Consider the following 13,627-nt stretch of genomic DNA (forward strand, 5'->3'; position numbering starts at 1 on the left):
AAAACTATCTGATCAGATATGAATAAATACACAGCTTGAGGGAAAAGAGTTGACATTATAAGATACTGAAAGGAGTGCTTCTACTTCATAAAGAATGAGCCTTTCTCATTGTTCTCAACATATAATAATTTACTAGTTATCATTCCTTAAGAGCTTATGTGTCAGGAGGCATAACTGCTTTTCACATATTATCTCATTCTCACAGCCCTCTAAGGTAAGCATTAAGTATCCCAGTTTTAGAGATAAGAAACAGACTATAAGAGGTTAAATGACTTAACTAAAATAAATACTCAAGCTAGCCTTCAAACTCAGATCATTATCACTTCAAACAACAGTCTCTTTGCACCAAGGAATAACAAGAACAACAACGGACTACAAATCTAAAGTCTGGGTTTCTGAAGTCTTGTTTCTGCCACTTCATCATTCTGTGATCCTAGACAAGTCAATGAACATTTGAGTTTCCTCATTAAGAGAAAATATTAACCCTTGCCCTAACTTACCTCATGGAATAATACAAAACAGCACTAATATATGTCAGTTAAAGCACTATAAAAATGTAAGAGATAATTATAGAAACAGAATAGAATTACAGAAACTATTGATGAACCAAAAACATGTTGGAAAATGGTCAAATGATTTTAATAACTTATAGTCTCTCAAATGGTAATGGAATGTTCTAAAGTAGTGATTTTAAAAACACCCTCAACAAAAATAAACAAATGGGACCTAATGAAACTTCAAAGCTTTTGCACAGCAAAGGAAACCATAAACAAGACGAAAAGACAACCCTCAGAATGGGAGAAAATATTTGCAAACGAGTCAATGGACAAAGGATTAATCTCCAAAGTATATAAACAGCTCATGCAGCTCAATATTAAAGAAACAAACAACCCAATCCAAAAATGGGCAGAAGACCTAAATACGCATTTCTCCAAAGAAGATATACAGACGGCCAAGAAGCACATGAAAAGCTGCTCAACATCACTAATTATTAGAGAAATGCAAATCAAAACTACAATGAGGTATCACCTCACACCAGTTAGAATGGGTATCATCAGAAAATCTACAAACAACAAATGCTGGAGAGGGTGCAGAGAAAAGGGAGCCCTCTTGCACTGTTGGTGGGAATGTAAATTGATACAGCCACTATGGAGAACAGTATGGAGGTTCCTTAAAAAACTAAAAATAGAATTACCATATGATCCAGCAATCCCACTACTCGGCATATACCCAGACAAAACCGTAATTCAAAAAGACACATGCACCCCAATGTTCACTGCAGCACTATTTACCATAGCCAGGTCATGGAAGCAACCTAAATGCCCATCGACAGATGAATGGATAAAGAAGTTGTGGTACATATATACAATGGAATATTACTCAGCCATAAGAAGGAACGAAATTGGGTCATTTGTAGAGACGTGGATGGATCTATAGACTGTCATACAGAGTGAAGTAAGTCAGAAAGAGAAAAACAAATATCGTATATTAACGCATGTATGTGGAACCTAAAAAAATGGTACAGATGAACCGGTTTGCAGGGCAGAAGTTGAGACACAGATGTAGAGAACAAACGTATGGAAACCAAGGTGGGAAAGCCGCGGGGGGGTGAGGATCGTGGTGTGATGAATTGGGCGATTGGGATTGACATGTATACACTGATGTGTATAAAATTGATGACTAATAAGAACCTGTTGTATAAAAAAGTAAATAAAATAAAATTTAAAAATTAAAAAAAATAATAAAAAAATAAAATAAAATAAAATAAAAACACCCTCAAGCACACCAGGTGTTATAGACTGAAAGTCTGTGCCCCCCAAAATTCACTTTAAATCCTAATCTCCAATAACCTCTACAGTATTTGAAGGTGAAGCCTTTAGGAGGTGATAAGGTCATGAGGGTGTAGCCTTCATAAATGTGATTAGTACCCTTATAAAAGAGATCTCACAGAGCTCTCTTCTTCCTTCCCACATGTAAGGACACAGTGAGAAGACTGCCATCTATGAACCAAGAAGTGGTCCTCACCAGACACAGAATCTGCTGGTGCCTTGATCTTGGACTTCTCAGCCTCTAGAACTTTTGCGAAAAAAAATATGGTATTTTTGTTATGGCAGCCCTAACAGACTAATACCAGTTGCAAGTAGGGCTCTAAAATCAGAGTAGTTCCAAAAGCTTTAATTAAAAAGTTCAAAACCACTGTTTTGGGTATCATCTACTGGCATCTATCAAGGAACAATAAAACCAGGATTTCAGGCCTTACCTGAGAAATAACATACATAAAGCTACTATCACAATGCCTGGCACATAGTACTAACTCAAAAAAAAAAGAAAAAAAAGAAAAAAAAAGTAATTGTTATTATTGCTTTATCCAGCAATACTCTGGAATTACTAAATCCATTTGGAAAAACAAAACTATGGAAACTCAGGAAAAACCAAAAACTCAAAACCACCCTGAATATGCAAACACATCTAAATAAGGTTTACTGAAACTGAAGGCAAGAGATTATGAAAAATAGTTGAAAGAGTAAGTCATATAAGAAACTGTCAAAGGAACAGGTCCAACCTGAGAGTAAGAGATGGACTGGGGAGTGGAAAAGATGGAAAGAGTTAAAAAAAAAAAAAAAAAAAAAAAAAAAGCAAGTGAGAAGAAGTTAGAAATAAAGAAGGATGATGTGAAATTGGTAGAAGTGAGACTTCATAAACCAGGACTGACTGAGGAAAAAGGAAGACTGAATCCTAAAGAATTTGCAAAGGAATAAGATATACAGCTCAAATTAAGTATTGCCAACGATAACAACTATGAATCCAAAAAACACAATAGGTCTCAGAGACTCTCTTCCAGCTTTATGATTCTAGGGGAGGAGACAGTCTATATTATCATTAACATTAGGCTTACATGAGGCATGCCTATGTTCCAATAAGGAAGTAGAAAATAAAAACACAGGAAAATAAGCTACTTGAGAACCACATAAAATTCACCAATATATGCTCTTCTCTTCACAGTACTATAAAGAAGCATTTTTCTAAAGAAATTTATTTTCCAGGATAAGCAGTTAACCTAAATTAAGAGGACCAAAGCACCTATTTAAAGAGGTTAAGTTACTAATAATCTAATCAGTAGATTTTATTTTTTCTTAGTATTTTTCTTCAGTTCTTCATCTTCAGAGAACTTTTGATAAAGTGAGAAGCTAAGCTCTAACTTGTCTGAAGGACATATGGTTATTAAAAAGCTAGTATTTTTATATATATTTTAGAGAAGAGTGCTGGAATACTGAAAGATCAAAGTTTAGTTTAAGAAAGGTGGCAACTAAGATACATATCAACAACAAACGTTACATTAATTTTATAGTCCAGGTTAATTTTCCCAAATAATCTCTTACGGATCAGCTTCCAGATCCTCCTTAATCATGTTACAGTCCTACTTTTGTCTTCCAAAGCCAAAACGATCTTCATTTTACCTTACATGTAGGCTTCTACCACCTCTTTGTACTGTGCATCCACCGACCTATCTTCACTTGTCAAGGTTTTCTCAGTTTTCTACTGTGTCTCATAGTCAGGTCTCCACTTCAATTCTTAGTTTCCTTCCCCAGTTTTTCCAACCATTCTCACCACCCCTCTACTCCACTGTTTTAATTTATAGGATTCTCCTTTCTCTTCATTCCTAGGACCTGCTTTCACAGTATTGTATCTCCTATCTAAATCTCCTTTTCGATCAGTTTTTGTACATATTAATCTTCAGAACCTAAGGTATTTCTTCTCTAGTCCTTATCCCAAGAATGTCTACCAACCCATCTCTAGAATCCCAAACACACACTCTTGACTACCACATACCTAAGTATTTTTCCTACCCCTTTTCTCTTTTCAGTCACTAGTCTCCAGAATCCTATCTGATACTACAAATACCCCTCAAAACCAACTGCCTGTTCAATTACCTCTGCCTTCTACTTCTCCCAGGTTCAACTCATTACACTCTCTCTCCTACACCTTAGTATCCCCCAACCTGGCCCAAGCCATTCAGCAACCTAAATTCCAAAAGCCAACACAGCTCCTCCCAATTCCAGTAAACGACGGTTTCCTCCAAAACATTTTAAGTGGCTCCTCTCAGTGCTTCATTAATTGAATCTTATCAGATCAGTACATAGCTTCCACCAGACCTATTTGCCCAGCAAAAATCAATTTCCCAAATCTTCCTCTTCAAGCTTCCCAGACCTTACCTCTGCAGCACGCCATTCACTAGACCCTATTCCTAGTCATTTCTCAATCTCTGGAGCCCATGGTTACTCTCTAAGCCCCTCAGCCCTCTCCCTCCTCACTCCTCCCCTTATTCCCTACCCTCCCTTATCAGCACATTCGTATCACCCCTAACAGTCTTCTTGGCTGTGTTCTCCATCTTTCCTTAGGCCTGTTCCCCACACTTTCTCAGTACCCCTTAAGAGACTTAATCTCTAAGTCACTTCCTCACTCCCAGAATCTGCCTCTTACACCCCCTAGGAACTCTCTCTAGAACCTTCTGTTCCCTGGTTGTCTTTTCCGCTCCAACCCTGCCTCAGGTGTTCTCTGTTTCCCCCAGCTTTTTTCTATTATCTAGTTCTCAGAGAAACTAGATAAAGATTTACTCCTCCCAAATCTTTTCCGAATTCTTCTCCTAATTCCCCTCAACTTTTCTCTTCGTCGTTTCCCATTTCCCTCAACCATCCCTGGCAGATTTCCCCTCCACCTTTGTCACCGCTCTTCTCCCTTTTCTCAAACCTCCTCCACCCCTTCTTCTGGAGGTGCCTCCTACATGTCTTAAACTATCCTCTCAGCTTCCTCAATCTTTGCCTCATTCCCTTCTCCCTCCAATACTATTTATCCTCCAATTTCCATTGACTTGGCGCCTCCCCTAGTCCCCAGATCTGCCTTCTACTTCATCTAAACGTCTCCAGGCCGCCGCCAACATTCTCTCCTACCCTTAGCCTCCCTTGACGTGCCGCTCTAAACGCCCAGAGACACCATTCTCCAATGGCCGGGCCCTGGCCTCTAGGGAGAAGGGGTACGGGTTACTTACCCCATTCGCATCTTGGCTCCGCTCTGACTGCTCCCGCTGCCGGGTAGAGGAGGGCGAGGGGGCAGGCGGCCGAGGTGCATGCTCTTCTCGAGGGCCGACATGAAAGGGAGGCCGCAGGCAGTCGAACAGTACCCGAAGCTTCGTCCCACGCTAAGCGCGGCCCAACCGGTCACACGGCTCGCTCCCCTAGCGACGCCCCGTCGCCTTTGGATAGCACCCAGCTACCAGCAGCACCGCCCACCGGCTCTGTAAACTCCACCCCCTCGCCCCAGTGCTTCCACCGGAAGTGCGCACCAGCCTCCACAGAGGGAGCTGGGTAACGGAGTCTCTGTGATCCCTCAGACCCCAAGCGGAGAACTCGACGACCCTCGCCGGAAAGAGAAGCGTTACTGAAGGCAATGCACCCTGGGCAATGGAGTCCTCAAAGGGCTTATCCCTTTGCGCTTGCGCAGCTGGAGGCGACCGCGTCCAACCCCGCAGAGGTAGTGTAGCAAAGCATCCTGGGTGTTGTAGTCTATTGGCGGGAAGGAGTCTTGGCGCCTTCCTTTCTCATGGCTTCCTGGAGGCTGTTAAAGGAAGAACCGCTTTCTTCCTGCCTCCCAAGCTGCCCAGCGGCGCCGGTTGCCGGGGAACGCCAGCGCCGTGGGCAGGGATGGCTGGAGGCTACGGCTTAGGTGCTGGGCCCGGAGTTGAGTTGGTGAAGAAGAGCTGGGGCTCGTCATGAAACAACGGAAAGCCCAGGGGCCTGTGGGCGGCGGTAGCCGCCAGAAGAGAGGTAATACGAGCGACCAAAGGTTGAAGAAAGCGTAGTTGGGCGGAGTTGGGGGAGCAGGGCGCGAAGCATTCTAGGGAGACCTCCCACAGCCGCCTGTTAAAAGAAAAAAAAAAAAAAAAAGGGATTGAGGAGGGAGAACAACCAGGGAATAAGAAGGTTAAAAGAGAGGGCAATTGGCCCTCCCGCGAATGGAAAGGATATAGGGGCTGGAGTAGGGGGCAAAGTGGGTGAATAAATGGGACGAAGTGAGGGCTAAAAGGGGACCCTTCCAGAGGAAGGGAACAAAAAAATTGTAGGAATGTTTTGGTTTTACTTTTTAAAAATTGAAGTATAATTGACATATAACATTATGTTAGTTTCAGGTGTACAACATAATGTTTGTATATATTTCGAAATGATTACCGCATGTCTAATTAGCATCCATCACCATACATAGTTACAAACATTTTTTTTTCTTGTGAAGAGAACTTTTAAGATCTACTTTTCAGCAACTTTCAAGTATACAGTACACTATCATTAACTATAGTCACTGTGCAGTACTTTAAATCCCCATGACTTAGGGGTGTTTTTGATAAAAGTTAAATGTGTGGGGACGGGAGGGGGGAGGTATAGCTTTGCAGGTCCACATAGAACTGGAAGAAAAATAAGTTGGAGAGTATGTCAATAATCCTAATAGGCAAGGATCACGTTTTACACATTACTGAATCCCCAAGAGCTAACACGAAGCAGGACTTAGTAAATGTTAATTGAATGACTGAAGCGTGAGACAGTCATGAATCATGAAGGGCTACAGGTGGGAGTAGGGAAAAGATAGTTGTGGAGGAGAGAGGAAGAAAGACTGGTGAGTGACGGTGTGGTAGGGTTGGAGTGGGGTGGCGGGGGTTAGGGCATGAAGATCTCTGAAGGATTTGAGATGATGGAAGAGTGTGTAGCAAGAGGACCTCATCAGGTTAGTCTGCTCAAAAAGAAGCAAGCTTATGAAAAGACCAGGGAAATGTGAGCTGCAGCAAGAACAGTCACCCTGGGAACCCAGGGCAGATCATGAAATGAAATGGAATCTCTACAGGGCTGCCTCAAAACAAAACAAAAACTGGGTGACTGCATTTTATAGTATAGGCAAAGAGGTATTAGGAATAGTGATAGTGCATTAGGCCATTGGATTGAGGACTAAAGGTGCAGTCTGGGAATAAACCTTATCCAAACTGTTTAAAGATAACTAAGGCAGTTTTGAGGCAATGCCTTTCCTTTCAGGAATGATGGGAGGATATGAAACAGAAGTGTGGAAGTGTTCAGTGCTGGTGCTGCCTATGTCAAACCAGTCAAGCATATTTGGTTGATAGGAGGAAAATCAAAATAGAAATAACGTAAGAATGTCCTTCTCATTATACCACATGCATATACAGTAATACTCATGTACACACCTATGTATAATTTTTATATTGAAACTAGTTATCCATAAAGATTATGGTGGGTCTTTTCTTCACTAAAGAAAGCAGAGAGGCTGTTCACTTTAGAAATCCAAAGAATTAGTTATAGAAATTCCTGATCTGATAGACTCCAGTATATTTTTTTCTTGTGAGGCATGACCACTCCCCAGGGAAAAGTGAGAGGAGTAGAAAGGTGTGTGTAATATTGGAATGACTTCTTAAATCTCCTCTAAGTCATGGTTAGAAGATACGTGAATAGAAGACAATCAGGGTCATTAAAGGAAAACTTTATAGAAAGCCATGATTAATTGCCTGATTTACATTTTATTATCTGTCTAAAAGCCATAAATATTATGAACCCAGCACTGTGCTAAAAGATAATGGCATAATCTGAAGATGATAGTTTCTGTCCTCATTGTGTGATATCGGCAGGAAGAAAAGACACAGTTTAAGGTGGTCTTTCTTGAAGTGCTGAGTTGTAAGGTGTAGACTTCATTTGAGAGCTGATTGACAGGAGTTGTTGCTGTTTTATGTTTAGTGATGGTTTTAAAGTAAGAGAATTAGGTAAAGATAACATATCTTAAAAACTGTGGGGCTTCCCTGGTGGCGCAGTGGTTGAGAATCTGCCTGCTAATGCAGGGGACACGGGTTCGAGCCCTGGTCTGGGAAGATCCCATATGCCGCGGAGTAACTAGGCCCGTGAACCACAACTACTGAGCCTGCGCGTCTGGAGCCTGTGCTCCGCAATAAGAGAGGCCCCCATAGTGAGAGGCCCGCGCACCGCGATGAAAAGTGGCCCCCGCTTGCCGCAGCTAGAGAAAGCCCTCGCACAGAAACGAAGACCCAACACAGCCAAAAATAAATTAATTAATTTAAAAAAAAAAACAAAAAACTGTAGACATTGCAATAATCAGAATAACAGTACTTGGAAGAAAAATTTCAACTACTTCATAGATTTTTTTAAACCTGTATACTGTATCATTGTATTTGTATTTTTCATTTAATATCTTTCAGTTAAAGAGGAGTTTGTATTAGCATGTCTTAAGTTGGTATGTTCTTTACTTACAATAACCTGAATCCAATCCTGAATACTAACTAGTTGTCAGGGTGGCTTAAGTGACCAGATAGGTTATTCTGTGGTCTGGTTTGCTAGTTACTTCTCATGTATTAGAATAAATAGAATAAGCCTTCTCTCTGTAGAGACTAAAATGTTTGTGTGTTTTCATTCAAAAAGCAGATTATGTGTTTTCTGTATTTAGACTAAATTTCGACTTCGTATTCTTGGATTCCTCCACAGGTTTAAGTGACATTTCTCCATCTACAAGCCTACCACCCCTGGTTGAAGGCCAGCTACGCTGCTTTCTGAAACTTACTGTTAATAAAGTCATATGGAAGATTACAAAGCCTCCTGCTTGTGTACTTGTTCGAGTGAGATGGTGGGGAGAAACATCAGAAGGAACACTCTTTTGTCCCAGGGATGCATTGCAGACCGAACCAAAAGCTGTGAGAACAACTACACGTTATGCTATTCGCTGTGGTCCAAAGCAGTTTACCTCTTATCTAACAGGTATGTTTTTGTCTTATCATTTCACCTGTAGGCCTAATAAGAAGCATGTGATTATGTTGTTAACAATAGGTATTATTGTGTACTTAGTATCTATGGCATTGTTAATTATTGAGTCAAAGAGGTTTTATAATAGCCACCATTATTGAGAGTATACTATGTGCTACCAGTTGATACATATTATTTCTAATCCTTAATAACCCTGCAAGATAGATATTTTCTCTGTTTTATAGACAATGAAACTGAGGTTCAGAGAGATAAAATGAATCCTTTATAAGGTTACATAGTTGACAAATGGCAAAACTAGGATTTGAACCCACTTCTCTCTGACACCAAAACTCATGCACTTGGGCTTCCCTGGTGGCGCAGAGGTTGAGAGTCTGCCTGCCAATGCAGGGGACACGGGCTCGAGCCCTGGTCTGGGAAGATCCCACATGCCGCGGAGCAATTAGGCCCGTGAGCCACAGCCACTGAGCCTGCGCGTCTGGAGCCTGTGCTCCGCAACAAGAGAGGCCGCGATAGTGAGAGGCCCGCGCACCGCGATGAAGAGTGGCCCCCACTTGCCGCAACTAGAGAAAGCCCTCGCGCAGAAACGAAGACCCAACACAGCCAAAAATAAATAAATAAATAATAAAAATAAAGGAATTCCTTTAAAAAAAAAGAGCAGACTAGATTTAAAAAAAAAAAAAAAAACTCATTCACTTGTCACCACACCATGCTTCTTTAAGGAATAACTGTAGTCTCTACTCTGGGACTTACATTATGCTCAAGGAAAGATGATATAGATATAGAATTTACCAATAATACAAGATAATACATCCTAAATACCAACTGAGTGGTTTAGTGAGTTAATAGTACGGGTTTTCAGAGAAGGGAGGATCCCTCTACTGGAACCAGGAGCCAAAATTTCTTCATTGCTGTTAAAGGAAAGCATTCTAAATGTACTGTGTTATTTCTCTATTCAGGTCAAGTTTTCATATAAACACATTTTGGATGGTGGACTTATCAAATCAATTCAGTTCAAGTCAGTAAAAATTAAGCATTTATCATGTAAATATTGTTGGGCTAAGAATACCGGAGAGCCAGAGGTGAATTAAAGATTAACTTGTCCTTAAGTTTGCATTCTTTAAAGAAGAAAATTTTGAAGACATCAAAATATAAAGAAAAAAAATTCAGTTATTCAAAAAATACGTATTGAACACTTAACATGTGCTAGACGTTGTGCTAGACACTGTGGAGATTACAAAAATGAATCAAAAAATTTAATCAGAATGGTATCTAATTCTAACTAAATGCACAAAGAAGTTTAGTTACAATAGTAGGTAGAAAGTGATAAGAACTTTTAAAAGATACAAATAGATATTTCATTAAGAAAATAAATGAGACACGGGTGAGCCTGGCTGTTAGTAAATAACCAACAAATGTTGGTACATTTCCCTTATTCTATATATGCACGTTATTTTATAGTCTACAAAGCACTTTTACACCTATTAGCTCATAGAATTTTCAGAGAACTTGCATGATTAGGTAAGACAGGGACGGTGGTATGTTAAGTAAGTTGCCTAAAGTCATATAACAACCATTAAGCAACTGCCATTTAAGAGGATACTGTGCTATGTGTTTTACTTGCAATACTCCCATTCCGCACACAGCCATGATATAGTTATTATGATGCCTATTTTATAGACAGCTGTGGCTTACACAGAAGTAGCTTGTGAATGTTGGAGCCACAACACAATCACAAATCTTCTAATTGTAAATCCAATACTCCTTTCACTACAGCATTGAACAAAGGGTGAAAGTGAACCACTTTCTCAACTTTGGTAAGAAAATATTCAGAAGTTACACTGTCCTGAAATAATCTCAGATTGCATATGCATGCATTTTATTTCTCCTGCTGTAAATTAGGACCATGAAGGTATTAAGTCTAAGCAACCAATTGATGAATACAGCTAAGGAGTTTATTTCCATTCCTTTTAGTTTTAAGTGCTCTCGACCTTTCAGTGTTCCAGATATTATTGAGAAATAAGCAGTAAAATACTCCTGAGAGGCAGGGACCAACCCATGCATCTATACAAGAGAAGCCCTTTGTCCAGTTCAAAACTAGAAATGGTGAGAATTTTAAAACTGAGAACTTTCTTATTGTTGCTTTTTTATTTCAAAACTAAAGTCTGAGTCCTTGCCAAATATGTAAAAAATATATATATACTATCTTAAAGGTATTTTCCTTATCAAATACTTGATATTCTAAATATTTTTATGTAATTTTTTTCTCCATTTGAGGTATTTGTCATTGCTCTTCTCTAAAACTTTGTTGTTCTTTTGATCTTGGGTTCACTCTTCCCCACCCCCTGAATGATATGGTAAGTGCATAGTTTATTTGAAAATAAAATGATTTTTTTAAGTAAAAAAATTTTGTAATGTATATTCCTCTTCCCACTTCCAAAAAAAAAAGTAAATGAAAACTGTCTGCCTATGTTGTAATTGTTTCTGATTAGATATGGCTGTGCTGGTGCTGGAAGTAATCACCAAACTTGAACATCTTCCGGTTGGTAGAGTTCAGATCAGTGGACTAGCCCAGCTTTCTCCAACCCATCACATCAATGGATTTTTTACCATTGTTTCACCAACATCTAAGAAACTTGGAGAACTCCAGGTAAAAATATTATAATTCTCTGCTACATAGAATAAAACCTTGGGGGCACAAATAGTTGAGTCTGTCTGTAGAATGGGTAGGTACGTGACTCCCACATACCATGCAAATTCCCACTTCATGCTTTTGTTCATGTTTTTACCCAGACTGTCATGTACTTATTTCCCACTTATCCATATCCTCTTAGTGCTTTGCTGCCCATCTCAAGTTCCAAGAGACCTTCGCAGCTCCTACTGCACTCATTCTTCTCTGTACTCTTTATTAAATTCAGAATAACATGAATTACGTAATCATTGTTCAGTTATAATCCTACATAGTCTCCAAAATTTTGTATTTGTAGTTTCCCTTTAATTTCCCTTCCTTTTAGTTTCTATATTCCCTGGGAGACAGGACAGTGTTTTCTACTTTCTTTGTTTTTCCCACAGCTCCTAACATAGTGCCAAGCAGTAATGGCTTGTTTGACTCATTTAAGTGGTATCTTAAATGAGTCAATAGACTACGATTTTAATATTGTTGAATAAACTTTTCATTTTTTTCAGTATTAGAATTGCATCTCCATAACCAGTTGTTGATTGTTCATTCATTGATTCAGCCTACATTTTTTTGATATGCTGTTATGTGCCACTAACTTAAGATACAAAGATAAGAGATGGGCCTTTCAGTTAGTTTTCCAAAGTCAGGTAGGAGGAAATAGAAGAGAGTAGCAAGTAGAACGCAGTGTGATATTGATACACATATACTATAGATATGTACAGGATGGGGGGAAAGAACATAGAAGGGTCTCTTTCTGAGGGAGACTCTGGGAGTTCTTCCTAGAGAATTCTGAATATTCAAATCCTTGAGAAATTTATACCTTGTCAAATGTATTCTAAAATATGTATAGAAATTTAAGCAGGTATTTAAGAAAACAGTTCAAAAAAGATGAGGAAAGAACATATAACATTACCAGGTGTAAGAACCTATTATAAAACCACAAGCAGGGCTTCCCTGGTGGCGCAGTGGTTGAGAATCTGCCTGCCAATGCAGGGGACATGGGTTCGAGCCCTGGTCTGGGAAGATCCCACATGCCGCGGAGCAACTGGGCCCGTGAGCCACAACTACTGAGCCTGCACGTCTGGAGCCTGTGCTCCGCAACAAGAGAGGCTGCGATAGTGAGAGGCCCGCGCACCGCGATGAAGAGTGGCCCCCGCTTGCCGCAACTGGAGAAAGCCCTCGCACAGAAACGAAGACCCAACACAGCCATACATACATACATACATACATAAAAAGAATGTAAGCAGACAAGAATAGCATTAAAAAAATAAAAAATAAAAAAATAAGAAATAAAAAAAATTAAAAAAAAAAAAAAAACCACAAGCACATAATTGTCAAAGGAAGAGAATAAAGTCCAGAAATAGATTTAACTAAGTAAAAGAACTGAACATTTTCTATTTTCTATTTATCATGTTTTTATTTATAATATATTGAAAGATAGTGACACCTTATGGTGGTAACTTCATGGTAAAATGGGACTGGTTTACTCCTCCTTTTCTGATAATGGTACAGATTTGCATCAGACCTGCAAGAACAGTTTGGCATTATGTTTCAAGAGCCATAATAATTATCATATATCATTTACCTCAATAATTCTACCCCTGGGGTCTTATATTAAGGAAATACCATAAAAAGAGAGGAAAGTTATATGCTTCAGACTGGTTATGGAAATGCACTTTTAGTATTGAAAAAATGAAAACAGTTTATTCAATGATATTTAAATTGTCTATTAGTGGAATATTTTGTTTCCGTAAAAGATAAAATTATATAGTTATGATTGTGTAGCAACATGGAAAATTATTTTGGATTGATGACAAAAAAGAATTAAAATTATACCCACATATATGCATATGATTAATGACTGGGGAAGAAAAAACAAGGGAAAATAAAAACAGTTGGAGTGTAGAATTCTAGGTAGGTTTTTTCCCTATATAAAAAAATGAGATATAATTCATATGCCATAAAATTCACCCTTTTAAAGTATACAGTTCAGTAGTTTTTAGTGTATTCACAAGATTGTACAACCATCACGATTATCTAATTCCAGAGCATTTTATCACCCCAAGAAGAAACACTATACCCATTAGTAGTCATTCCCCTTTTTACCTTTCCCCAACCCCTGGCAACC

The 13,627-nt window shown here is 39.3% G+C and overlaps 2 protein-coding genes across 5 annotated transcripts in view; one reads left to right on the forward strand and one right to left on the reverse strand.

Moving 5' to 3' along the window:
- The window catches only part of PPME1 (protein phosphatase methylesterase 1), a 76,894-nt gene extending 71,575 nt beyond the window's left edge, over nucleotides 1–5,319 (reverse strand). The window contains exon 1 of one of the 2 annotated variants that reach the window (XM_061201262.1): nucleotides 5,048–5,319. In XM_061201262.1, coding sequence (XP_061057245.1) covers nucleotides 5,048–5,148 — 101 coding nt within the window. In that variant the 5' untranslated portion in view covers nucleotides 5,149–5,319. The remainder of the gene's footprint in view (nucleotides 1–5,047) is intronic. The other variant, XM_061201261.1, reaches the window with a different exon arrangement.
- A 257-nt stretch (nucleotides 5,320–5,576) lies between these two features.
- C2CD3 (C2 domain containing 3 centriole elongation regulator) overlaps nucleotides 5,577–13,627 on the forward strand; it is a 135,703-nt gene continuing 127,652 nt past the window's right edge. For all 3 annotated transcript variants that reach the window (XM_061201263.1, XM_061201264.1, XM_061201265.1), the window contains exons 1-3: nucleotides 5,577–5,822; nucleotides 8,547–8,816; nucleotides 11,312–11,469. In XM_061201263.1, the coding sequence (XP_061057246.1) occupies nucleotides 5,768–5,822; nucleotides 8,547–8,816; nucleotides 11,312–11,469 (483 nt within the window). In that variant the 5' untranslated portion in view covers nucleotides 5,577–5,767. The remainder of the gene's footprint in view (nucleotides 5,823–8,546; nucleotides 8,817–11,311; nucleotides 11,470–13,627) is intronic.

This window comes from Eubalaena glacialis, chromosome 10 (assembly GCF_028564815.1).
Source record: "Eubalaena glacialis isolate mEubGla1 chromosome 10, mEubGla1.1.hap2.+ XY, whole genome shotgun sequence".
NCBI lineage: Eukaryota > Metazoa > Chordata > Mammalia > Artiodactyla > Balaenidae > Eubalaena > Eubalaena glacialis.